At 42.3% G+C, this 26902-nt stretch overlaps 1 protein-coding gene and 1 long non-coding RNA gene across 5 annotated transcripts in view; both read left to right on the top strand.

The window, feature by feature from the left end:
* The window catches only part of ENGASE (endo-beta-N-acetylglucosaminidase), a 34004-nt gene extending 8021 nt beyond the window's left edge, over window positions 1–25983 (top strand). For 2 of the 3 annotated variants that reach the window (XM_075177940.1, XM_075177941.1), the window contains exons 2-16: window positions 1570–1688; window positions 2200–2259; window positions 6865–6932; window positions 7065–7266; window positions 7464–7612; window positions 11888–12045; window positions 12161–12309; window positions 14124–14283; window positions 14534–14637; window positions 16739–16847; window positions 18903–19090; window positions 20576–20724; window positions 22652–22745; window positions 23675–23789; window positions 24533–25983. In XM_075177940.1, the coding sequence (XP_075034041.1) occupies window positions 6884–6932; window positions 7065–7266; window positions 7464–7612; window positions 11888–12045; window positions 12161–12309; window positions 14124–14283; window positions 14534–14637; window positions 16739–16847; window positions 18903–19090; window positions 20576–20724; window positions 22652–22745; window positions 23675–23789; window positions 24533–24928 (2022 nt within the window). In that variant the 5' untranslated portion in view covers window positions 1570–1688; window positions 2200–2259; window positions 6865–6883 and the 3' untranslated portion in view covers window positions 24929–25983. The other variant, XM_075177939.1, reaches the window with a different exon arrangement.
* LOC142095132 (uncharacterized) overlaps window positions 1–26902 on the top strand; it is a 255687-nt gene that overhangs the window by 126289 nt on the left and 102496 nt on the right. The gene's annotated exons all lie outside the window — the stretch shown is intronic.

Raw genomic sequence — 26902 nt, 5'->3', positions numbered from 1 at the left:
TGAAGTGTTCCAAGACGCTGTGATTTTGTACTCCTTTCTTTATATTCCTAATGTGTTCCGGAATTCTTGTTTTGAGGTCTCTTATTGTTCTATTTAGTGTAATCTGCAGGGACATTTGAGTAGGTAACTTGCCTCCGTGGAGTCGCATGTGATATTTTCTTCTATCTTGTGTTTTCTGTTGTTGGTGTTAGAGCTGAAGTTTGTAATGGGTTTCGTGGAGGCGTGTTTAGTTGTTTTACAGGCCACACATCAGTTGCAGTGGTAGAAGCCTTTTCTGCCTTCCTTTAGCCAGGTGTCTGTTCTTTGTTTCTTCTTTTGGGATAAAACCGTCCGTCAGCCAGCATGTTTCTCAGGTTCCGTACTTTCTTGTACACTATATGCAGTTAATCAAGTCCTGAAAAATAGCTGGGGCGTTACAGACGCCGAAAGACGTGGCCAGATATTCGTAAAGGCCTGACTGGGTATTGAAAGCGGTCTTCCACTTGTCACCCTCTCTTATCTGAATAAGAATCTGCCCCACAAAGATCAGCCTTGGAGAAGATGGTGTTCTCTTTCAGATATTCGAAGTGGACAGAAATAAGAGGCAACAGGTAGGCGTTTTGAATGGGGATTTTGTTTAGTTCTCTGTAATCAATGCATGGCTGATTGGCCGCAAATTCCCATCCTTCTTGGAGACAAAGAAGAAACCAGCTCCAGCTGGAGACTTGGAGAGCCTAATTAACCCCTGCTTTAAATTCTCCTTGATGTACTCCTCCATGGCCTTCGTTTCTGGAGCGGATAATGCGAAGAGCCGCCCCTTGGGTAGTTTGGAACTAGGAATGAGATCTATCGCACAATCGTAACCACGATGAGGGGACAAGGATTCTGCAGCTTTTTTAGAAAAGACATCCAGGAAGTTATGACATGATGTGGGTAGATGCTCTGGCTGCTATGAAGTTTGCGCATGCGCAGTAGCGCATTTGGGACAGACATCCTGTCCCACTTCCTCCTAGACCACCGGGGAAACTGACTGCTATGGAAACGGAGTGTGGCGCTCTGATTCCGGGACAAATTGTAAGTCGGGCGGGACAGTCCACTGAAATCGTGACTGTCCCGCTGGAATTCGGGACACTTGGGAGGTATGGGTCATGCAGGATACTACTTCCAGTGAATAAAGGAATAGATGAGTATCTTAGATGAAACAGGTCAGATTGGCATTTAAGCATAATAGGGATATTTATTTATTGAGTGAACTACAGTAGAATTTAATAACGTTAATGTTTTTTTTTTTTTGCTTTTGCCTTATGCTTCTGAGAAATGGTCTTTCAATGCTTGCAAATTCTCTATGACCGGTGCAGCATTGACAGCGAATCACTTACAACCCACAATACAATACAATCACGCCTTCAAGAACAATGGGGGTAGCCCAATCTTCATCTGATGGTCTGTCATTGCTCATGTGAAAATTGAGAGGTCTTTCTCATTTCCTGTATCTGAATAATATAATGAAAGTAAAACATAAAAAGAAAAGGAAATACGAGAATGTCCAACTCTTTGCAACTAACGACTGCTTTGTTTTTCTCTCTTCAGAATAACACCACCCAGGGTGATGTGAAGTACGCTGACTTTAAAAGGTGGGACAATAGAAGATGACGTCCCAAGGCATGGTTCAGTGACAGGGAAGAGGGCGCATCCGTCTGTAGTTACCCGTATGTTTGGCACTTTGGTTGTAATTTGTTGTTTTACATTTTTATTTGATGGAATCCTCATCTGCAAACAAACCCCTGACTTATGAGTAATAGATACATCTCACATTATTTGTGCTAGCGGGAAACACTGTTTTATGTGTCTTGCAAAGCTAAGCGGAAAGTAAGTTCCTTCCTCTTTCTCTTGTGTCTTTATGATCTTAATCTATTTCTCACACATAACCGTTGCAGGTCTTTGATGTTAAAACCAAGCGAGAATTAAAAATGGTTTCCTTTGATATTTTGTTAATTATAGACTACGGGTGATTGCTCTGATTTTTGTTATGTGGTATAACCGTGCATCAATAAATATACGTTTGGTTTGCTTGATTCCCTTCTGCATTTTTTTGCCTCCTATATATCTTAATTTGTTCTCTCCCACGTTGTTTCTGTTCTGCAATCACTCCCACGCTTTTACTGTCAGATGGCATGCTAAACTAGCTGGAAACATAATGGAAACTGCTGTATCTTGCAGAGAGAAGACACACTATACCAGAGGCAGTCGGCAAGAGAAAGGGCAACCCCCCACCACAAAGTGAGACTGGAGTATATTTTTTATTATTAATGCTATATATTTATAGATCAATGCTTTTTTCCTCCTATACGATTCAAAAACAGATCTGTGTGCTGTGTGTTTGTGTTTCCTTTCTGCAATGTGTCCTGCCTCCTACCAATATTGCAGAACGTGAAGTATACTTAATTTTCGTGCTGTGTGTGTGGTGACAGATTGACGTGCACAGTACTTGTGTGTTGTCCTTAGACTAGCTCAGACAGCACTAGGGCACTTGCCCCCAAAGTCACTGTTGAATTAAAAAAATGTAATCTGGCATGCTCAACCCCCTGCCTGAAGCCAGTGTTACATGGAGATTGGTATTCACAGAATCATTCCCTCGCTTCCACAACCAGCTCTGTGCTTCTGAAGCCCCCAAAACATGCCCAGGAGATGAGTAGCATGCTCCCTAGCAGAGCTAGCTGTCATTTACAAATAAACCTTTTTATTTTTCTTAATAATAATAATAAAAATAAATCTAAACGTCACTTAGGATTTGGGGTACTCAAGCTGTGGTTTAGAGTTTTTCACAAATAGGGTTGGTGGGTTAGGATTAGTTTAATGTAAAATCAGCTCACCAAGCATTCAAAACACATTATCCCCTCCTGCTCACTAGTGACATGTTTTTTGAATGTGATCAATGATGCTTCCTCCACAACACTTGTCACATTCACCTATATGGCTGATTATTTAATGTTCTTGGCCTCTATAACAGGCCTGGCCAACCTGTGGCTCTCCAGCTGTTGTGAAACTACAAGCCCCAGCATGCTTTGCCGGTGTATATAGTCAGCCGATATCTGGCAGGGTATGCTGGGACTTGTAGTTTCACAACTCCTGGAGAGCCACAGGTTAGCCAGGCCTGCTCTATAAGAAGTCAAATAGCAGTTTTTGCCCCAAGTCATCAGGGAAGAATATATTTAATAAAGACCCTTATCCTGTAGTAAATGCTACCTTTTGGTTTTGTCCAGTAATGGTCAGTTTTATAGTAAATACGAGGGAGCATACTTGTGAACATTTGATAACACAGTTTCTTTTGGGAAAGTTTATCTGTGTATTAACCCCTTTCCTTCTGTCCTGATTTTTGTGGGACAGTCCCAATTTCCTGTGACCTTGGTAAAATGGGGGGAAGGTTGAAAGTCCAAAGGTGTGACAATTTTGTCCGGATTATTTTCCCTTTAATGTTTCATGTTGACTTGATCATTAAACATGATTGAAAATCTCATTACACAGGATAAACACTGATACTAAAATTGCATTTAGCATACAGTACATCTACTCTACTGTTTTTAGATTCTTCAACAATGCAGTTGTCTAGTTAACAGATAGGATTTTGTGTAATTACTTTTTTCATTACCCTCTTTCAGCTACATTGGCAAATAGATCCTTGTACCAGAGCACTTTGTTCTTCTATTCTTCCTTTGCATATAATATCATTGACAGTGACAGGAGAAGGACTTAAATAAATTTATACTCCTATTCATAATGAAATTATTTACAATCAATTATAGTCACTAGAGATAAGGGATTAGACAGTACTAATACATATTCTGTCTAAATTAGTTTACTCCAGTAGGAGACTTTAGCCATGCTTAATCTACTAACAAATGGTTTAAATGTGCTGTACAGTAATAGCATATTATAATATAGCTCATGTTCTTCTACTTCATTAGTAGTATATTATATAGTACATTTATAATAAGCCATAGATTGAAGGGGAGAGCAGGGGAGACTGAACTCAGGAACTTTGCCAAAGGCTTTAAGTATAAACTGCCTTTCAGCCCACCGACTTCCAGCCATCTGTTGCACAACGAGCCCTCCCAACTTCCAGCCGCCGGTTGCACGGCGACCCCTCCCACCTTCCAGCCGCCGGTTGCACGGCGACCCCTCCCACCTTCCAGCCGCCAGTTGCACAGCGACCCCTCCCACCTTCCAGCCGCCAGTTGCACAGCGACCCCTCCCACCTTCCAGCCGCCAGTTGCACAACGAGCCCTCCCAACTTCCAGCCGCCGGTTGCACGGCGACCCCTCCCACCTTCCAGCCGCCAGTTGCACGGCGACCCCTCCCACCTTCCAGCCGCCAGTTGCACGGCGACCCCTCCCACCTTCCAGCCGCCAGTTGCACAGCGACCCCTCCCACCTTCCAGCCGCCAGTTGCACAGCGACCCCTCCCACCTTCCAGCCGCCAGTTGCACAGCGACCCCTCCCACCTTCCAGCCGCCAGTTGCACAGCGACCCCTCCCACCTTCCAGCTGCCAGTTGCACAGCGACCCCTCCCTCCTTCCAGCCGCCAGTTGCACAGCGACCCCTCCCACCTTCCAGCCGCCAGTTGCACAGCGACCCCTCCCACCTTCCAGCCGCCAGTTGCACAGCGACCCCTCCCACCTTCCAGCCGCCAGTTGCACAGCGACCCCTCCCTCCTTCCAGCCGCCAGTTGCACAGCGACCCCTCCCTCCTTCCAGCCGCCAGTTGCACAGCGACCCCTCCCACCTTCCAGCCGCCAGTTGCACAGCAACCCCTTCCAGCCGCCAGTTGCACAGCGACCCCTTCCAGCCGCCAGTTGCACAGCGACCCCCTCCCAGCCGCCAGTTGCACAGCGACCCCATCTTAGAGGAAGCACTGTTGGACTCATTTTGGTGTTGCAAAAGAAATAAAGTAAAATTTTATCAGGATAAGGGACCTCCTCCTTGCTCTGGCCAAGCCATCCCATGAAGATTGCTCTGAGACTTAATCGCTCACCACAGTGTTATTATCGCAACCGTATTCCTTCCTACCCTGTAGCACTGTACTAGTACAGATTAAACACCTAGGCAAATATCTTTAATAAAAAAATTAATGTTTTATTGTCTTATCACCAAAAAGTGTCTTCTAGCATTAAAACTAATCAATACAACACTCATACCTGGGGAACACATACCATGAGATCTGATACTTAACAACCACGCTGGAATTCGCTAGCACTGGTTTTCTGGACACAATGGTTCTTTTGGTCTAATAGTACAGCGGAAACAGTAATTCCAGCCACTATCACCCAAGTCTCTTGTTAACTCATGTGCACCATCTTTTAAGCTCCCTAAGGTGCTTATGCTATTGAATTCTGGTTACCAGGGGAAAGGTACTTTGCTGATCGCTTGGATAAGTAATGCTTATATCATGGGGATGTTCTCTGAGCACAGGTCCTAACCTCTTGGTATTCCTGGCTCCCTAAAGATGTATACACCAGGGCGTCAGGAGGGGAGGAGCAGGTACAAAGTACCAGAACACTGACCTGCCTGTGTAGTGGGAAGAGCTGCCTGCCTGCATGACCATGCAACTTTCTTTGGCTATGAAAGGATCCATAAAAAGTTGCTGAACTGGAGGCCTGAAATTCTTCTAGTGATCCTGACTGTACATCGAAGTCCAACATGGTGACATTTAATAAATACAGGGGAAGGGGCATCAGCATTCTTATCAATGAGAGAGTGGCCTAGGCTGGTTTAAGCTTTTTTAAATGATGCAGATACTCACACAGTGCTTACAATAATCATATCATTATAAATATATGCCATATAAGGACATTACAGAGGAATATTTATGGAAGCCTGAGGGGGAAGGGGAAGACTGGTCCTTACATATGAAAATACTATATAATATAGAGGAAATCATACCTTTTTGAATAGGAGAGGAGTTACACAAGATTTCAAATGAGGAGGAGGGCGGAGGAGGCCCGTCCGTGCGGACTGAAATGTAGTAATTGTAAATACTCAAAAATTTTGAGTTGAGCTCAGATAATATGATTCGCAGATCACCAAATTAATCCAAGTTTGAAAAAAGGGGGAAGAGAGGCCCAAGGGGAATTCTGAAGTATCCCAAAGAGGTAATATATAAGGGAAATATGGCTGGATGTCTAAGTGGGGTTTCCCAAATCTTAACCGAGAAGTTCATTGTTGGGGAACGTTTGCAAGGGGAGATCTAGACTATTTAGGTAGTTCCCAGATGCAGGAGACGGATGTCACCATGAGGTAGTTAGACTTGATGTCCACCCACGATAAGGAGGATGGTGGGGCGAGAGAGGCTACAATCTGGTTCAAATACGCAGCCCATTAATAAATCTTTAGATCTGGGTAGCCTCTTCCTCCGCATTTAGTAGGTTTCTTTAGGAGGGCTAGTTTGATTCCGGGAGATTTATACTTTCTTAATTTTTAGTTGACTAGAGTTAAAGATCTAAGTGAGCATGGCCAAAATAATAGTTTCACACAATGTCACTATAAAGGGTAACTCCTTCCAAAACAAAAAACTCAGTTCTGGGTGGAATTCCATAAATTAAACATTCGTGAAAAATGTTACTTAGCTGGGGTCCAAGGTTCAATCCGCAAAGTCCCCCAATGTCTACCTTGGTCGGGTAATGACCTCCTAGCTCCTGGCCACCTAAACACACTTTGTATATTAAAACAGAGCTGACTTAGTGGCAGTGAGGAGCGGTTTTCCAGGCATGCTCTTCTTCCTCTTGCCAAGCTCTGTTGGCCATCGACAGAGCGCTGTTGGCCATCGACAGAGTTTGGTGCTGAATCTGTCTGTCTTAATGGTTTTATCCCTTTGCTGTTTTCTCACTCAGCCCAATCCAGCTTCCAGATATGAAAGTCTATAAAGAAATCATCAGATATGAATATGCTCCACTGTCAGGTACATAACAGCCATACTTATTATATATCAGACTCTTAGTCATGGTGCATGATGAAAGAGCCATAGTATAACTGCTGACTACAGAAACTCAGTATTCTGCGTTAATCCATGTAACATTATTGTCTAACTCAGCAAGACATCATGACAGAGGGACCACTGAGCCAATCAGCTTCTTTTTCTCAAACCTGGAGGAGCTACTCTCATGGAAGCCAACCAATCAGGACATGTTTAACATTGCTGCGACGCCTCTTGCCAAACGACATCCACCTATTGAGAACCAGAGACCCAAGACCCTCGTCTGCCATGACTTGATGGGGGGATACCTAGAGGACAGGTAGGGAGGAGGTATTTTTATGCTTCCCTTCTAAATACACCTATCTATAAAAAATGTCTCTACTTTGTTTCTTTTCTTTTTTTATTTTTTTTATTTACTATTATTTTGCTTTGGCACAATCTAGTTAGATAGATAGAAAGACAGGGTTGCTTTGAAAAGAATGTCTAATAGGTGGTCATACTTAATCTGTCCTGCAGGTTTATCCAGGGATCTGACTCTAAGGACCCGTATGTGTTCTACCATTGGCAGTACATTGATATATTTGTGTACTTCAGCCACCGAATGTTCACCATACCTCCGGTGTGCTGGACCAACGCTGCTCACAAACACGGGGTGTGCATCCTAGGTGAGACATGAGATCATGCCTATGTGTTACATGGTTTGTCAACGCCATCCCTCTCGGGGTAGTGCCACACCAGCTTTAGAACAGCAGCGTTTTGTAGTTAAAAGGACAGCAGCATTAAATCTCTGCTCTTTCATTCATGTCGTCCGTCACATGGGCCGCGTTTTGTTTTAGCTACAACACTGCCATATTTTTTAGCTTGTGCGATACACACACTCTGTTCTCTGTTACTAGCTTCTCATCGCTTCATTATCCTTGCTTGTAAAAGTCACTTTGTTGTTGCCTATTATGGAGTTGTTATTGATGGATTTAAAACTAATATTAAAGACTGTTTTGTGGCTTTACTATTGTTTGTGCAATTGCATTCTGTCCCTATATAGGTATGTCTATTTCTTAGTGTGTTTATCGTGGGCTGGATAATTCCATATGTTCTTGAGCAGCAATTATAAATATAAAAACTTGCAGGCTGTGCAAAAAATGTAAAGGTTTAGATGTTGCACTGCAAAAACAATTGTCAGGGTGCAGTTGGCCAAATTTTTATTTATCAATCTAATAACATTGTCCAGTATATACCAGTCTGTCATTATACACTATAAACCAGACTGTGGCCCCATCAAGCAATCAGCGCTGTGATTGGTTGCATAAGATTGTACTTCCTTTAGACACCTGGAACCATACTGTAAGATATAGTAAATCCCAAATGTCTGTCATGCTGCAGGTGCTGAACTTCTAGCTTAGTATTTATACATGACATATAATGTTTACCGCATGCTATGTATACATTTATGGTGCAATAGGTAGAATCTTATTTCTACAGTTCATGTCAATAATTAACCTTTTCACAGTGCATATTGCATTAAGTATATTTCTGATTGCTATGACATGACATTTTACCTGCCTTAACCTGGCACTTGATATGCTAAGTTTGTGTTAAAGATCACACTTTGAAAAACATTCTCAAGTTGCCAAGTGGGTTTATGGTTTTACACATAGAATTATACATTACTGTTTGTGTGAGCAAGTGTCTATCCTTGTGTGTCCGTGATTGTGTATTGGTGTGCGTGCTTGTCAGCGTTATAAAGTGATCCTTTTTTTAGTGGCAAGTTAAACGTGATGTGTATTTCTATTCCTTTTTATGTACTGTATTAGCATACACAGTGATGCATACAATGCAGACAACACTGTTGTACATAGTGCTGTTACTTTTTCTTGATGAATTTTAAGTCTGAGGATATGAGCCACAATAAACCTTCAAAACCCTGATTCACTTTTTCCTATCAAAGACAAATGGCAAAAGAGTGGAAAATAGGCCTGTTATATACACAGATATAGGGCAAGTACCCACTGCAGTTTGAATTAAGCATTTTACATGAATAAAAAGCTGCATCACCAAGTGACTTCATACCCACTTGCATCGCAATAGCGTTTTTCAGAATGCTGTGTGTTCCGTTTGCTGCGTTTCAATGCATTTGAAACTATACAAATTATGGATCGCACCTCAGTGGGTATGTAGTAAAAGTAAATATTCTCTTTGTTCACATGTTCTCCTAGTTGTCAGTAAACTTAATAATGTTTGATACCTCATTGCACTGTATTTAAGTGCACAATGTTCTGATAAGCACAATCAGTGCTTAATTTGTAGATAAAGAGTTGTAACAACATAACCTGCTTGTTTTTCTATGACTGACCTCACCCAAGTGGAATCCCCCTCCCTTCTCCCCTGTCCATTGTCTCTCTATCCCTGATCTCTTACTCCCCTCTCTAATTTCCCTGCCAAACCCTTGCTTTGTATAATTTGAATAAAATACTTGCACTGCTAGTCTTTCTAGCATTACTCTGAACGCCTTTGGATACAATAGACTTTGTATTTCTGAATTGTTCTTAATCAGCGATCAGTTTATGATCAGGCCTTTGTTATGTATCTGGCATACCTTTAATGAACAAGTGTTTATCTTACCTTCAAGTGCCCCTAATAAACCGTTTTATTAAAAAAAGGTGTTCTAAACAAGGAGTGGAACTGGGATAAAATTGAGGAGCAGAACTGGGATAAAATTTAGTAATTGAGCTGTGATAAAGGCGAGGAGTGGGCTGGGAGAAAATTGAGGAGACGAACTGGGATGAAGGCGAGGGGAGGAGCTGGGATGAAGGCGAGGAGTGTAGCCGGGATGAAGGCGAGGAGTGTAGCCGGGATGAAGGCGAGGAGTGTAGCCGGGATGAAGGCGAGGAGTGTAGTTGGGATGAAGGCGAGGAGTGTAGCTGGGATGAAGGCGAGGAGTGTAGCTGGGATGAAGGCGAGGAGTGTAGCTGGGATGAAGGCGAGGAGTGTAGCTGGGATGAAGGCGAGGAGTGTAGCTGGGATGAAGGCGAGGAGTGCAGCTGGGATGAAGGCGAGGAGTGTAGCTGGGATGAAGGCGAGGAGTGTAGCTGGGATGAAGGCGAGGAGTGTAGCTGGGATGAAGGCGAGGAGTGTAGCTGGGATGAAGGCGAGGAGTGTAGCTGGGATGAAGGCGAGGAGCGGAGCTGGGATGATGGCGAGGAGGGTAGCTGGGATGAAGGCGAGGAGTGTAGCTGGGATGAAGGCGAGGAGTGCAGCTGGGATGAAGGCGAGGAGTGTAGCTGGGATGAAGGCGAGGAGTGTAGCTGGGATGAAGGCGAGGAGTGTAGCTGGGATGAAGGCGAGGAGTGCAGCTGGGATGAAGGCGAGGAGTGTAGCTGGGATGATGGCGAGGAGTGTAGCTGGGATGAAGGCGAGGAGTGTAGCTGGGATGAAGGCGAGGAGTGTAGCTGGGATGAAGGCGAGGAGTGTAGCTGGGATGAGGGCGAGGAGTGCAGCTGGGATGAGGGCGAGGAGTGCAGCTGGGATGAGGGCGAGGAGTGCAGCTGGGATGAAGGCGAGGAGTGCAGCTGGGATGAAGGCGAGGAGTGCAGCTGGGATGAAGGCGAGGAGTGTAGCTGGGATGAAGGCGAGGAGTGTAGCTGGGATGAAGGCGAGGAGTGTAGCTGGGATGAAGGCGAGGAGTGTAGCTGAGATGAAGGCGAGGAGTGTAGCTGGGATGATGGCGAGGAGTGTAGCTGGGATGAAGGCGAGGAGTGTAGCTGGGATGAAGGCGAGGAGTGTAGCTGGGATGAAGGCGAGGAGTGTAGCTGGGATGAAGGCGAGGAGTGTAGCTGGGATGAAGGCGAGGAGAGTAGCTGGGATGAAGGCGAGGAGTGTAGCTGGGATGATGGCGAGGAGTGTAGCTGGGATGATGGAGAGGAGTGTAGCTGGGATGAAGGCGAGGAGTGTAGCTGGGATGAAGGCGAGGAGTGTAACTGGGATGAAGGCGAGGAGTGTAGCTGGGATGATGGCGAGGAGTGTAGCTGGGATGATGGCGAGGAGTGTAGCTGGGATGAAGGCGAGGAGTGTAGCCGGGATGAAGGCGAGGAGTGCAGCTGGGATGAAGGCGAGGAGTGTAGCTGGGATGAAGGCGAGGAGTGGAGCTGGGATGAAGGTGAGGAGTGTAGCTGGGATGAAGGCGAGGAGTGTAGCTGGGATGAAGGCGAGGAGTGTAGCTGGGATGAAGGCGAGGAGTGGAGCTGGGATGAAGGTGAGGAGTGTAGCTGGGATGAAGGCGAGGAGTGTAGCAGTGTAGCTGGGATGAAGGCGAGGAGTGTAGCTGGGATGAAGGCGAGGAGTGGAGCTGGGATGAAGGTGAGGAGTGTAGCTGGGATGAAGGCGAGGAGTGTAGCAGTGTAGCTGGGATGAAGGCGAGGAGTGTAGCTGGGATGAAGGCGAGGAGTGTAGCTGGGATGAAGGCGAGGAGTGTAGCTGGGATGAAGGCGAGGAGTGTAGCTGGGATGAAGGCGAGGAGTGTAGCTGGGATGAAGGCGAGGAGTGTAGCCGGGATGAAGGCGAGGAGTGTAGCCGGGATGAAGGCGAGGAGTGTAGCTGGGATGAAGGCGAGGAGTGTAGCTGGGATGAAGGCGAGGAGTGTAGCTGGGATGAAGGCGAGGAGTGTAGCTGGGATGAAGGCGAGGAGTGTAGCTGGGATGAGGCTAGCAACGTTCACAAACATCTATATGGAAAAGTTCTAAGAATAGTTAAAAAATAAATAAATAAGAGAATTTGTTCACTTGGAGACCTCAATGATATATTCAGTATTTCAGTATCTGTTCTTGGTTGACAAAACTTTGTTGTGTTGTTCCCCTAATTACATCTCCTGAACTATCCTCTTTGGTGAACGAGGAACTACACTCTAGGAACCAGCTTATTGATTTAAGTATTTACCTTCCGCCTAGGGACCTTTATCACAGAATGGGAAGATGGTGGCAAGAGCTGCGAGTCATTCCTGGGTGGTGAGGAATCTACCTACAAAGCTGTGGCAGATCAGATGGTTTACCTGGCACATTTCTACCAGTTTGATGGATGGTTGGTGAACATTGAGAATGTACTTAGCGTGAGTGACAGATATTTCCTGTTTCCTGCACTCTCCACCCCCTTATATGCCTTGTGTCTTCATTTAGCACATATTACATAGCCCTAATCTTCTGACGTGCATTTCTCCCATCCAGCCACTTGCAGTGTCCCGCATACCCTTGTTCCTCTCCTACTTAACAGAAAAGTTGCATTCACAAGTTCCGGGTGGCCTGATCCTTTGGTATGACAGTGTGGTCCACAGTGGAGAGTTGCGATGGCAGAATGAACTTAATGATGAGAATAGGTATATTTCACCCTGTTCAATTAACTTTATGTCTTTAAAACATCTTGAGATTATCTTTTACATGCCTTTAACATCATTAGTTGGTATTTTCTGCTCTTTAATCCCAAACACAGCAATGTAAGAATATAGGAGCCGTTATTTTGCTTGTCTGCAATACTACATTTGCTGTCATGTTTTACTTTAGATGCAGCAATCGAATAATGTACACATGAGAGTGCATTGCACTATACTCTAATCTGTAACGGCTGCTTCTTGTGTTATCAATACAGTCAGCATTGTATACAGTTGTCATCCTATAACAGTCTTTATTTTTAATTCATATTATATTAAGTCTACTGAAAATTCCGTTCGTTGCTACAATAATGTTACTTCTCATGTAAGCTCTTTTGACCAGATTTCTTCCATGTCATGTTAATGTGTGGTTGGTATTATTTCTGAATCCTGATATACATGTAATGCTTACAATGCTGGTGCTTTATATAATAATGAGTTGTGTCCGCAGTAGTTTTAGGATGAGACTAGTAGTAGCGGCATAGTTTTTGTAAGGAAGGATAGAGATTGGGTGCTGGTCATCCAAGATTAAGTAGGTAAATGCGTGATGTGCTTATGGAAGCAGAGAGCCTGCAAGTTTCCATCATGGAGGCTGCATTGCGATGTGTTACTAAACGAAAGCTGTCTGCATGGTAAGCAACTTATGCGGCCATTTCTGGTTCACTGAACAGTTATCAGGGCAGGATAACTGATCTAATATATAAATGCTTAGTGGCGTCTGTGTGTGTGTGAAAAAAAAAAAACAAGTTGCAGCGCCACCTGCTGGGCAGAGTTATACACTGACCTACTAAATTCTTAGTGTGTGTGGGAAAAAAAATTCAAAAAGGGCTGAAATTTGGTAGGGCTCAAACTCATTTTCGTGCGGTAATTTTACCTCATGAACACACATGTGTAGAGGCGTGCGTTAGTGTGTGTGTGTGTGGAAAAAATATTTTCTCAGAAAGGGCTCATCCAATTGACCTGAAATTTGGTATACTGACATTATTTGACAAAAAAATTAGAATAGTCAAGTCAGTTAACTTCCATCATCCCCCCTTCCCCCCGTGGGAGGGGTAGTAAAGGCTAAATTTACGAGTTGAGGGGTCAAACTCATTTTCGTGAGGTAATTTTACCTCACGAACACACATTAAAAAGGCCGCTTGCGTCGGGAAGTAACGCTCTTCCCCTGAGGAGGCCTGGGCTAGGCCCAAATGCATGACAAGAACCTTTTTAAGACCTTAAGTAGCTTGATTTGACTAGAATGCATGAGTATCATGCACGGGTTAACTTGTTATAAAATATGTATCTCTCTATATTACACTGACCTCTATTTGGTACATGTTTGACATTTGAGCCATATGTGGTGCCATTTATGATGTACTGACCTCTCTTTGGTGAAGAGTATATTGTGAGTATTATCTGACCACAGCTCAGTACTTACGCCTTGGCAACTACTTCTTTCTGTTCTCTAAGTGGATCTTCTTATCGGATTCAGCAGCCATTATCAGCCTAACTTCTGGTAACCATGTTTCCCATCCTTGGGGGGTGGGGGGGCATTTGGTCTTGTGTCCAATGGGATTTGCCCTGATAACCCCCAAATGCTGGCCCTGTGAATTCGTGAGTGTACCATACACTCATTTGTTATATCGATCATTTGTTCCACACACAAAGCCACAGATTAAAATGAATGACAAGCTTGTTGACCAGAAGAAGTTATATTATAGGTTCTCCCATTTTACATTAGGTCTGTTAAAGTGTCAAATATGTCTCCTCTATCACCATAGACAGTTTTTTAATGCATGTGATGGAATTTTCACAAACTATAACTGGAAAGAAGAGCACTTGGAGCGAATGTCAGTAGAGCCACGCAAGACAGACGTCTACGTTGGAGTGGACATCTTCGCTCGAGGAGATGTTGTTGGTGGAAAGTTCGAAACTTTCAAGGTAAATTTATTTGCATTCTTTGTCCTGATGTACTATTAATCCGCTTCTACTATAGTTGCATATCTCTCATCACCTTCTCCTGAAACTACTAGCTCTTGATTGTCTAGATGACCTGCTGTTTGTCTCATTCTCTTTGATACCTTATTCTTGGCAGCATATTTCTTCTGGACATTCTCGGCATACCTGCTACATGGGTCATGCAGCAACTAATGCAGCCAATCCGCTCATCTGGAATCGTATTTTGTTTTAGTCGTTGCAGATGATCCGGCAGTATGGCTTCTCCACGGCTCTCTTTGCCCCTGGCTGGGTGTACGAGTGTTTCAACAAGGAACAGTTCCTGGAGAACCAACACAAGTAAGAGCAGAGGAAACCTTTTGGTTCATTTACAGAGACACTTTTCTTTATTTTTTTAACTATTTGAGTGTTAGTGAAGTAGAAATGTCTGTTATGTAGTATGACCACCCAGTACCGAAATTAATTTATCCACTGAAGATGAGAGAGGGATTTTAGATAGAGACTCACTCAAGAATGGTAGAGGTTTATTTCAGCTTTGTTTAAACCCAGCAAGGAGCCAAATAGTTTATAGTGTCTAAAATAACTTTGATGCATGGCCCTTTGTCCGCTTGATAAATTAAGAGTGACCCAACCTCTCATCCTGCCATTACTAAAGGCAATTACAGAGGGGGAATCTTAGAAAAAAGAATGGATATGGGCTTCATGACTAATGCAAGTAAAAGAGGAAAGATGGGGGAACCATGGACACAAGAACTGGGGTTGATTACTGAGTAAGTGAGTAGGTACAAAGCTTGCGGGCCCTATACAACATCGGAACACATTTAATGAAACAAAGGTCAATATCCCAAGGACAGCCAACAGAAAAACCCATTTTTACACTCAACGATAATCATAATTAACTGAAGTATGAAGTAAATGAGTTGAAAAAATAAGAGACATCCCACTGTACAAGGCATCAGAGGGTTTTTAGTTGAGCCCCACTAGTATGTGTTATGACATACTTTGAGACGGAAGCTATGGAGAGCCACAAGGCATTTATGCACCACTCCTGGGATTTCTACAGTTTGCTAGAAAGTTTAGTAAATATACCCCCTGGTTGCATATAATGTGCACTCTGTTGTATATGGGTCATTGAAATGGTCTACGTATGGTACAGAAGTCACTAAGTGGCTAAGTGGTTAGCACTTCTGCCTCACAGCGCTGGGGTCATGAGTTCAATTCCCGACCATGGCCTTATCTGTGAGGAGTTTGTATGTTCTCCCCGTGTTTGCGTGGGTTTCCTCCGGGTGCTCCGGTTTCCTAACACACTCCAAAAACATACTGGTAGGTTAATTGGCTGCTATCAAATTTGACCCTAGTCTCTCCCTCTCTGTCTGTCTGTCTGTCTGTGTGTATATGTTAGGGAATTTAGACTGTAAGCTCCAATGGGGCAGGGACTGATGTGAATGAGTTTTCTGCACAGCGCTGCGGAATCAGCGGCGCTATATAAATAAATGGTGATGATGATGACTGTCTATTGGCTATGTGAAACACCCACATTACTCAATCACGCCCACATGGTTTTGAAAACCCCTCTATCACAATGTGCATGTGGGCACAGTGTGTATGCGTACACCTTATGGGCCTGAGTGCGACATATGCCCGTTTGCATAGCATATCTTTTGCCAACATACGTAAATGCGCACAGATTCAGGCAGGAAAAATATACGACTGAAAAAGTTGTTTTCTTTACGATTGGTATGGGGCAGGGGTAAGTAACCGATAATGGTGATCACCAGAACTAGTGAACTGTTAGTAAATAGATGTTATCAATTGATTTGCAGATGTTTATTGATACAATAGTAATTGCTGGGCCATAGATTAGGATTTTGCCAGCATGTTGTAGCAACAAACACTTTTTTTCTTCTTTTTTTGGAATGCATAACGGGAAGTTTTTATTGCCTTACTAGATATGTTTTTCAAAATTAAATGATGCTTCATAGCATTTGTGTGTTTAACATGTAACTAGAAATCTGAATGGAGAGCAGAATGAGGGCTGGTGACATGAGGCAGTGAGGAAGAAAGAGGGTGAGGTGTAAAATGATAAGTAAGGAATGATAATGAAAGGGAGCTGAGGAGAGGTTAGAAGAAGTGTAGGTGATGCTGAACAGGTGGGTTTTAAGGGATCAGTCGAACATTTGCAGGTGGCCAACACCTTCTTTTAGGCATTTAGTGCTTGTGCGCCAGAGTCTGCCAAAACCGACAGCAAATATACGTAAACAGGAAAACCAGGTACAAATGGACACTTGGGTCTTTTATTAGAAAAGGGACCATTTTCTCCAGCTGAGTGCCTGCTTTTCCTTACCTATGTCCTGTGTTTAGGAATATGAGGTTGAGAACTCTGACGATCGTTTTACTACTTTATATCATATTGTCTGTTTCACACCGTGTCTTGCTGCAGGTTCTGGTCTCTCCTGGAGAATCACATGTTCATCCACAGCCTCTGCACTCTCCCTATATGCACCTCTTTCTGTCTTGGCCGTGGGGAAAAAAGATTTTCTTCTGGAAAGGTGAGACTGCTGTTCTGTCACTGAATGAACCAAATATAGTATTTCACAAGATTCACTTCATTATACACTCTTATAAGTGGGAATTTAGGGCTGTCTGGAAAGCCTAATGAATCTTAATATAGCCGTCATATGTCATCTTTCCTCTCCTGCACAAACCCACGTCCTGACTCTGAGTCCCGCAGAATGTTCACAATTCTGATTAGTTATTCTATTGTCTGTTTTACCTCAAGAATGTCTGTTATGTAATCCACACACTATCTGTTTACTATAGTAGATTAGTGTTAATGTATCGCAAAATATTGTCATGTATTACTTATTAATAACGTCTTATTCAGCAATGTATAAATCCACCCACACATGGTCCATCAAGTTGCTCAGCCTGATTGCTGACTTAGCAGATCTGTAAGTAATTTTGCACACACATCAGGTCAAAATGCAAAGATCTGGTTGTTGGTGAGTGAACATATTGCACTGTGCACATTTAATCCTAGATTCCCTTGTATTTCCTGGTCCACCAGTGATACCAGACACTTTCCCATTGAAATAATTGACGGATCTAAGAAGGGGAGCACACATGGCAATTGTGTTGGCCAATTTTCACCAAACAAGCCCAAAATCTATGTGTATGAGGCTCCACAGACCCCCAAAGATGGCCAAGAGTCTGTTTGGATTTTAATGGTTCCCATGAGAAAATGCAGTTGTTCGATGACTAACACAGACAAATGTATGCAATTATTGGCTGACCGCAATAATGATGCCCAGTGTGCTCTGTCCATTTAACCTGATCACCAGACGGATGACTTTTTCTACCCGTGTGTGTCACCAAATTGGATCATAACATTTATACCTCCCTTTATTGTCCTAACAGATCTGTTGGGGTGATGCCTCCCACACAGCAATGATTGCTCATTTATCACGAAAATAATAAAACATTGGCTGATCAAATCAATACACATGTGATTAACTTAACATTCAGGAGCAAATTTGCACCTTGGCAAAACTTCAGGGACGGGGGGATTTAAAATGAGCAGACGGATGTAGAGTTACACAGTAAACATAAAGCTGTCCGGTATTTGTGTGCAAAGGCAGACAGTATTTTCTCTGCATACATAGCATGCATATAAATTAATTAATTAATTTGCACCTCTTGCATTACAACGTGGTTTGTTCAGGAGCAAATGTGTGCATTTTTTTTTGCTTTGCTCTGAGTGAGGCTCTCAGGGAATAAAACTGATTAGTTGTTCAATCATAAAATTATATATATCCTCCAACACTTATAATTCACCTTTAAAGAAACATTAAGACCCTGTGTTAATTATTCTAATATGTTGAAGGTCCAAGATTAATATATAGATCATGTTGCAGCAATAGAAGTGTGTGTGTGTGTGTGTGTGTGTGTGTGTGTGTGTGTGTGTGTGTGTGTGTGTGTGTGTGTGTGTGTGTGTGTGTGTGTGTGTGTGTGTGTGTGTGTGTGTGTGTGTGTGTGTAAAATATATATTCATTTATAATAGATTTGGTCGTCACAGAATTAGAAGTGATAGATGTTAGCCTGGAACACACGTTTTTTAGGCATTTTAGTGCTTGTGCTCCATCTTTTTTATTATGCATTGAAGACATGAGGAAAGGGTTAAGTTACACCTGCTGTGAACCTGATTTTCCTTTTCTATATGCATTTTATTATAGAATTACCCACAGTCTCTTCCACACACCCCAATTACATAACATTGCTTTTTACCTTTTTTTTCTAACTTGATTCTTATACTTTTCTTATGTCCGTTTTAAACTTCGATGTTTGCATCCATTGTTTCCCTAACAATAAGCATTGGGCTGAATTGGGACATGCTTATAATGAAAGTACATACACTAGTGACATTACTAGATATCACTACTTAGCATTAATACATTTATTATTTACAGAGGTTTATGTGTCATTACATTTTATAAATACATTCAGAACACTTTAGGAATTAAAATTCACATCTTGCATCCATGCATCTTATTATCATACTTACAGCAATACAATATTATTGCCGCATGCTTTGTCTTACCTTTAAGGCAGAAGATATCGGTCCTTGGTTTAATTTAAGTGCTCAGGAGCTACAGCCCATGCTATCTGATGTAGCCTATGGTGAAGATGTCAGTTATGTCAGAGCCCGGATATGCCCACAGAACGCCTGGCATGGAGGCAATTCCCTCCTCATTGAAGGAACTTTATCTGCAGACACCAGTGGGGTATCTCTAAGGTAAGTGGCTTGGTGGAGATTTACTGAGTAAATTACTGTATACTACTTTTAGGCTTGGAAGTTTTAGTTGTGAGGAAAGATTATCCTTGTTGTGTTCATTTATATAATTAGAGAAGGAAAACCTCTATAGGAAAACATTTCTCCCCTCACCTCTGTAGTAATACAACCCCCCCTCCTCCCCATCACCTTTGTAGTAACACATCCCCCCTCCCCAATCACCTCTGTAGTAACACACACCCCCCCCTCCTCCCCATCACCTCTGTAGTAACACATCCCCCCCTCCTCCCCATCACCTCTGTAGTAACACATCCCCCCCTCCTCCCCATCACCTCTGTAGTAACACACCCCCCCCCTCCTCCCCATCACCTCTGTAGTAACACATCCCCCCCTCCTCCCCATCACCTCTGTAGTAACACAACCCCCCCTCCTCCCCATCACCTTTGTAGTAACACATCCCCCCTCCCCAATCACCTCTGTGTTAACACATCCCCCCTCTCCATCACCTCTGTGGTAACACATCCCCCCTCGCCCATCACCTCTGTGGTAACACATTCCCCCTTGCCCATCACCTCTGTAGTAACACATCCCCCCCTCTCCATCACCTCTGTTGTAACACATCCCCCCCTCTCCATCACCTCTGTAGTAACACATCCCCCCCCTCTCCATCACCTCTGTAGTAACACATCCCCCCTCCTCCCCATTATTTCTAGTACTACCACCTCCGTTCCCTGTCACCTCTATTGTTACACATTTTCCCCTCTCTAGCAATACTCTCCCACAACACATTCGCTGCCAGGACTTGCTAAAGATCGGCCCAATAAGCCTGGTACAATACAGGACACATACATGGGAACCAGTGATGCTGGCACAGTAGTATTTCTGTCCTGGGTCTCTCTGTATTTATCCTACTTCACATATAATGCCCATGCAGGCTGCAGAATGTGCAGCAGTGGTCTATGGGGACAGTACAAGACTTTCATTACTGAGCTATTCCAGTTTCCAAAACATTTTTAGGACCTTTTACAAGATTTAGAAAAAAAAAATGCTTTGTCTAGAAGAGACGTAAAATATTTTCCCTGGATCATTTGCTGTAATTTTTTTTTTAATTTCAGCATTTTTCTTCATTGAGAAATATTTTGGTCTTTGTTGAGGTGTAGCAAAATATTTGTCTTGTTTGCAAGCCAAAGCTAATAACATACACAAATGTAAAAAGGGTTCACATTAGACCACCCAGCCCACATTACATTTATTGTTTTAACTTATTATGTAGATTAAGGGTAATGTGCGGCCCGTGTGGCCCCTAAAATGTATCACTTTGCCCATCACTGACACTATTGCTACAATTAGTATTTTTATGTGTACTGTAACATTAGGTTAACAATAGACATCGTTAACACTAACTTAGTGTTGAGGATGTTTGTCTTTAGCCATTATTTGTTAAGCATCTTTCTTACACCGTCAATCTTGGGGTGTTGGGACGGATAGGCTGTTCTCTCTTCATGTTCCAGCTCCGGATAAACTCCTGCTGTCCATGGTGTACAAGTTGGAGGGATCACCCAACGTCGCAACGTCACTGGAGATCTCTACACAAGATTCCCCCGTATGTAGCGTGGAGCGCATCACCGAACTAACTGGTGAGAGGAGATCTGTTTGACCAGATGTGTTAATTTATTACTGTAGAATTATAAGATAATTGGGATGTTGCAGTGGACAAAGATGCAAATTTATAGTAGAATTAAAATACCTATTGGGCCTAGTTAAAGTCGCTCTGATCCTTACGCTTGCCCATTTTGCCTGCTTCCAAAATATCAACTTCAAGAGCGTACTGTTCACTTGTTGCCTAATATATCCCACCCCTTGACAAGTGCCATTGTAGCTAGATAATCAATGTTATTCACTTCATTTGTCAGTGGTTTTAATGTTGTGCTGGAATAAGTCCAAGCCATTAAGGCTCCACCTTACATGACTTAAAGGATCTGCTGCTAACGTCTTGGTGCCAGATACCACAGGACACCTTGTGTTGTGGCTGATTGGTTGATGTGATTACCAGAAACGAATAGAAGAGTTCATCTCTAGCAAGTGTTCTAAAGCTTTATTATTATTCAGTAGGAGCTCAAAGCTCCTTGGTTTCTTGACTCTTGTACAGGAAAGAAACACATTTACTTACTGTCATGATTGGCTATGTTCAAGGATAATTTCATGTTTGGTGACCTTGACTGTTTCACTTTACTAGACCCTAATGGTTATTTTTATTTACTGAAGCCCCTGCCTGTAATTTCTTAATGGTGAGGTACACTCTAGCAGGGTGTATCTAACTTTTTTTGGTGTTCTAAATGTTGAGGTTTTACGTCACTTCTGCAAAGACTTAGTGGAAAATTATTATAATATTTTTATTATTATTATTATCCTTCATTTATATAGTGCCAACATATTGTGCAGCGCAGTACAGGTAATGTTTATTCATTCTCATCAGTCCCTGCTCCATTGGAGATTTACAATCTAATTTCCCTGCCACCGGTGCACAAACCAACACAAGGTGAATTGCAGCTGATTAATTTCATTTACATTTATTAGTATAGCTCACCTGTAATCCTATTGGAATATCTTCAACTTATTTTAAGGGTTTCCACTCGAAAATGTGTCCTCATACAAGGGTGAATGCCAATGTTCTGCAATGAATCGCCATATGTGCTCCTGCAAATGGTTTAGCCCCTATTACTGTGTCATAGTGATTGAAATCCCCAGCATGACAAGCTTTCAGTGGAGAACAGAAGGATTTCTAAAGTTATTTAACAGATACACTCTGGTATTGATTGTATCTCACTTTCTGATCAGTATAGGCAAGAGGTTTCAATAACAAAACATTTGGTGAAAAGTAATTCTTGGAATTTAAATAACCTCATTTAAATTCAAAAACTGATAAAGTTTGATGTTCCAGGGGTATTTGGTTGTATATAAACAGTTCATCTGTACAGTGTCTGATCCTGTTTTTCTGATTGCCAAATAACTGATTTATATCTCCAATGTGAGTGAGCAGACACAGTGCAGATTACAATGATACCGGGTGGTCAACGCAATCAAATGCGACCCACACAGTTTATGTGGATGCAGCCACATTATGGATGTCATACGCACAACAGATATTTCATCATTCTTTATAAAAAAATATAATCAGTTCCTATTTTGATTGAGCGAGCTGGTCCTTCTGACTCAAGCATGATAACCCAGTGTGTGTGGCAGCCTACGTTGTAGAAAATACTATTTCCTGATTGATTATTTTGTAATTATATATGTACATTAAATTTAAAGAGTCTGACTAATGGGCCAACATTTACACCCTATTCTAATGTGTGATCTCATAACTCTCGCTCAGTTTCTGAAGGATCATGGCATTAAGTTACTTACTTATTGCCTGTATTACTTTACCATGACTTTTAAAGTGTTTGACAAAATGTCTGTTTTGAGATGTTTTTAGTTGCGAATTCAGTGTCTCAGTCAGTTTGTACCCCTTAACTTTCCATAGAATAGTTTAGGTTACAGTTTTTCTCCTGTGTCCTGCAGTGCCAGGGACGATACAAAGACTGGAGTCCCTTTCAGACCCTCCCCAGTTTCTTACAGACCCTCAACAGGACAATGACTCTGACTGGGTGAAACGGTTAGTGTGACTTGTTGAACATTTGTATGAAGTCAATGCATCAACTTTAAATCTTTCCTTGCAGTCTTATACTCACTACATGTGTAGATGGAATACCGTGAGTTCCCGTCCTCGTGTTTGCAGCCCAGAGGAGGCCGCTGTCCAAGCTGTGTGACTAATGACATACAAAGTTTTCTAGTCACCGTGCTTTAAAAGCACCAATACTTTGCGTATCCTCACTGCATTGTAGAGGTGTGCATTTGCTCCTGTACTGCAGATGATTAATATATACAAGTAGCATACTAGAGTGTCAAAAGATCTAAAAAAAAATCTGATATGGGATCCGATGATTTGGTGGCAGTTTTATAATTGTGTTCACTTGTCGTTAGCAACTACCTGTCCACGAGCAAATAACCTAACTAAAGTGATTTTACTGACAAATAGTTGCTTCTATATGCTCTTCCGCACCACCTCTCCATACCATGGAAGTGTCCAGGCCAGACTTGGATATTAGACATTGTGGCAATGGAATTCCTATCTTTCCAATATTCACTCAAGCCAATATTAAAGCAAGATTTGCCTTTAATCACATTACCGTTTTAAATTTGTCCGCGTTTGCTAGAAGGGCAGGTTAATACATTTACCCCCAGATGCACTTAGAAACACACTAGTAAGGTTATCATCATCATCATTTATTTATATAATGCCAGGAGATTCTGTAGCGCTTCGAGGCTATGGGACCAGAACGTTGCATCTCTGGGAAAACATCAGTTCCACAATCAAATCGGTACAATTTAGCTCATTTCTCCGATGGACCAATGACAGAATTGAACAACCGACCTGGATACTGACTCAGATTATATTTTAGTTGGTAATGAATTCTAGGTGAGGGGTCATGTAGTTTTATTAGTGGGTTCATCTACTACGTGTGTTACACCACTTTATTTCAGGTACTACGAGGTGCGCCTTAGCGGGTGTCTTCTGACCAGCTTGTCCGTACATTTTTCCAACACGATGCCCAACAAAGAAGAGGAGAGCTTTGTGTGTCGCATCGGAGAAATAAGGGTAAGACATTTTCTCAAAAAGGCTATTCTTTCCACAGCTGATGCCTTTCATTTCACATAACAAACTAAAATTCATAGATACATAGAATTTGACGGCAGATAAGGACCGCTTGGCCCATCCAGTCTGCCCATTTTTGTTTATTACCTATGATACCTTAAACCCTATTTGATCATTTATTCTTTATAAGGATATTCTTAGGTCTAGCCCAAGCATGTTTAAACTGCTCTACTGTATTAGCCTCTACCACCTCTGATGGGAGGCTTTTCCACTACCTTTTCTGTGAAGTACTTTTTCCTCAAATTTCCTCTGAACCTACTTCCCCCCAGTGTCAGTGCATGTCCTCGTGTTATAGTACTTCTCTCCCTTTGAAGAATGGTTCCCTCCTGTACCTTGTTCAAACCCTTGATATATTTGAAAGTTTCTATCATGTCCCCCTGTTCCCTTCTCTGCTCCAAACTATGCATATTAAGTTCTTTTAGTCTTTCCTAGTAAGTTTTGTACTGTAGACCATGCACCATTTTAGTTGCCCTTCTTTGTACAGTCTCTAATGTATTTATATCCTTCTGGAGATATGGCCTCCAGAACTGTACACAGTATTCTAGATGAAGCCGTACCAATGACCTATACAGTGGCGTTATTACTTCTTTCAGCTACTGATTCCTCTCCCTATGCAACCAAGCATGTGACTTGATGGTGCATCATGTTTGTGTGTCACTGACAGTAATACATGCTCTTCATCTTAGATCCTGGATGCCTCCCTACCTCCGCCAAGTCCTGTGCAGCCATCTGACCTCTCCTTGTCTCATATCCACTGGCGGAGAGATCCAGAAAGCAATCAGTTGTTTGTCAGCCTAACCCTCCGCTGGAGTCATCCTATGGACAACATTAGACACTTTCGTATATACTGCCGGGGTGTTACCTGCCACAGAGCACCTGCCTCCCAGCCTCACCTCCTGGGATTGGCACACGCTTGCATTTACCGTGTGGTTGACCTGGCTGTGCCAGATCCGTGCAAACCTGCCCCCGGCAAGCTGGAATTTGCAGTTCAGCCAGTTAACAAGGATGTTGTTAAAAGTTTACCTGCTGTGTGGGGTAACCTGGTATTGGAGTTTGTGGAGCAGACACACACAGAGGTGTGATGAGTGAACGTTCGGTTACACCATGGAGATAGACTGGATGGTAATTAGCCTGGCTTCTATTTAGCCTCGGAGTAATATGAGTTAATGTAGTTCACACTCAGATATCCATCCTTCTCTCTCGAATTGAGCAGCTCGGTTTTAAGCAGAAACGATCAGAAATAACAGTAAGTTGTTTCTAAAGTAAGTGAGTAAGAGATATAGGAAGATACAAAATATTATAAATAAGGAATACAAAATATAGATAATTAATCAAGAATATTATTCCACTACAGATGAAAACGTAAACTTAATCTAATATGGATAACTGAGTAAAGATGTTTGGTCAAAATATTTTGGACCAGGTTCTTCAGGTACCTCTCAATAATCTGTTTACACACATTTTAAGTAAATGTATGTCAGCTATATATTGTTGGCATTCTGTAGCATGTGCGGTTGATGGAAGACAAAAACTTTTTTATTTCTTTATTTTAATGGCGCGCGCAATTAATAAGTCATGTGACCACTGGAGGTGTGAACTAGTTACATCATAAGATGAAAAATGGCGTAAGATTGATTCGTTCTTAGTGCGTGCAAAGGATAAAAAAAAAAGTTTACATTAAGAATAGTTAAAGCAGGGTAAATATAATTTTATGTTTCTTTTTATCTATTTAACGTGCAAGTGACCAGTCCGTTTGTGTAGGGTATGAAGTGAATTTGGTGAGAAACTACACAGTATTTCAATTGTTTATGTGAAGGTGCAAAGTGCTATTTCTTATTTTAAATATTAGTTTTGCAACAAATTTGTTTTAAAAGAGGCTTTATTAAATAAGCTGTTATCTGCGGTGGGTGGACAGCGTAGGACAGCAAGTTTCATCATGAAAAAAGACCCAGGTAAATCAAAGTCATCATTTCTAATTCTGTTGATCGGGAGGAAGGCAAAGCAAGTTATTAAGGTTTAAGTGTCTCCTGCTGCTGTTGCTTGCAGCAAGTATCTCCTCTATAAAGTCTGCTCTTGGTATGCAACAAATATATACAGCCATATATTGATATTTGAATAAAGGAAATGTTTACCATTACCATTTGTAGCGGGTTTTTTTATGACCTCATAAAACACAAATAAGCGCATGTTTCTCATTGAATAAATATCTACCAATAAATGTATTCATTGATTCTATCTGAGGGACACATTGGGGCATATTGTCAATTGTCCGGGTTACTCGCAAAAGTAACGCGGCGTGGAAAGTATTACCGTTATTACGGTAATTCTAACCCGGATTTCAGCTCGCAGCTCAGGGAGCTGCAAACTGAAATCAGGCGTTAAAGGTACCGTAATTACGCACACTATTACTGTGATAACGGTAATAGTGCACAAGCCGCGTTACTTTTGTGAGTAACACGGACAATATAATATGCCCCATTGAATCCAGAATTCGTTTGGGCCTTTAGTCAAGTCTCAAAGGTTTTTAGTTAGATTTATGATTTGCTTGATACTTTATTGCACAGCAGTTATCTTACTACTGCTTAATGGTTGTTTTTGATTTTATTGGTTATATTAAATATACATAGCCATACCATTACATTGTATGAATTACAAGCAGACTGTTGAGATTATATCTCCTGGCTTTCAGCAAGGGAATCATAACCTGTCTCAAGCACAAGACACGATCTCTTGCAAATGCTGTTTTTGTGACTTGAAAGGACATTACTCCTGATAAGAGTTTTCTGCGACCTTTATCCCGTTTTTAGACGGAGCCCAGGGGGTAAATGTACAAGCCAGCGCCGCTTTAAATTTTCCCTGCAAAGTCGCGGATTTCCGGCGACTTGCAGAAATCAGAATTTGATGCATTTACCCCCAGATCTCTTGAAATGTTTTCATGTTGCTGTGGACTGAGTGCATGATTTTTTTTCAGTAATGCATATCCGTCGGACTTTGTCACTTATAGCAGTGCAACAAATCATTTATCTTGAAATTGGAATTAGTCATTGCTTTGTAGT

The sequence above is a fragment of the Mixophyes fleayi genome, chromosome 6 (assembly GCF_038048845.1).
Source record: "Mixophyes fleayi isolate aMixFle1 chromosome 6, aMixFle1.hap1, whole genome shotgun sequence".
NCBI lineage: Eukaryota > Metazoa > Chordata > Amphibia > Anura > Limnodynastidae > Mixophyes > Mixophyes fleayi.
This window is presented reverse-complemented; position numbering and strand designations above follow the sequence as displayed.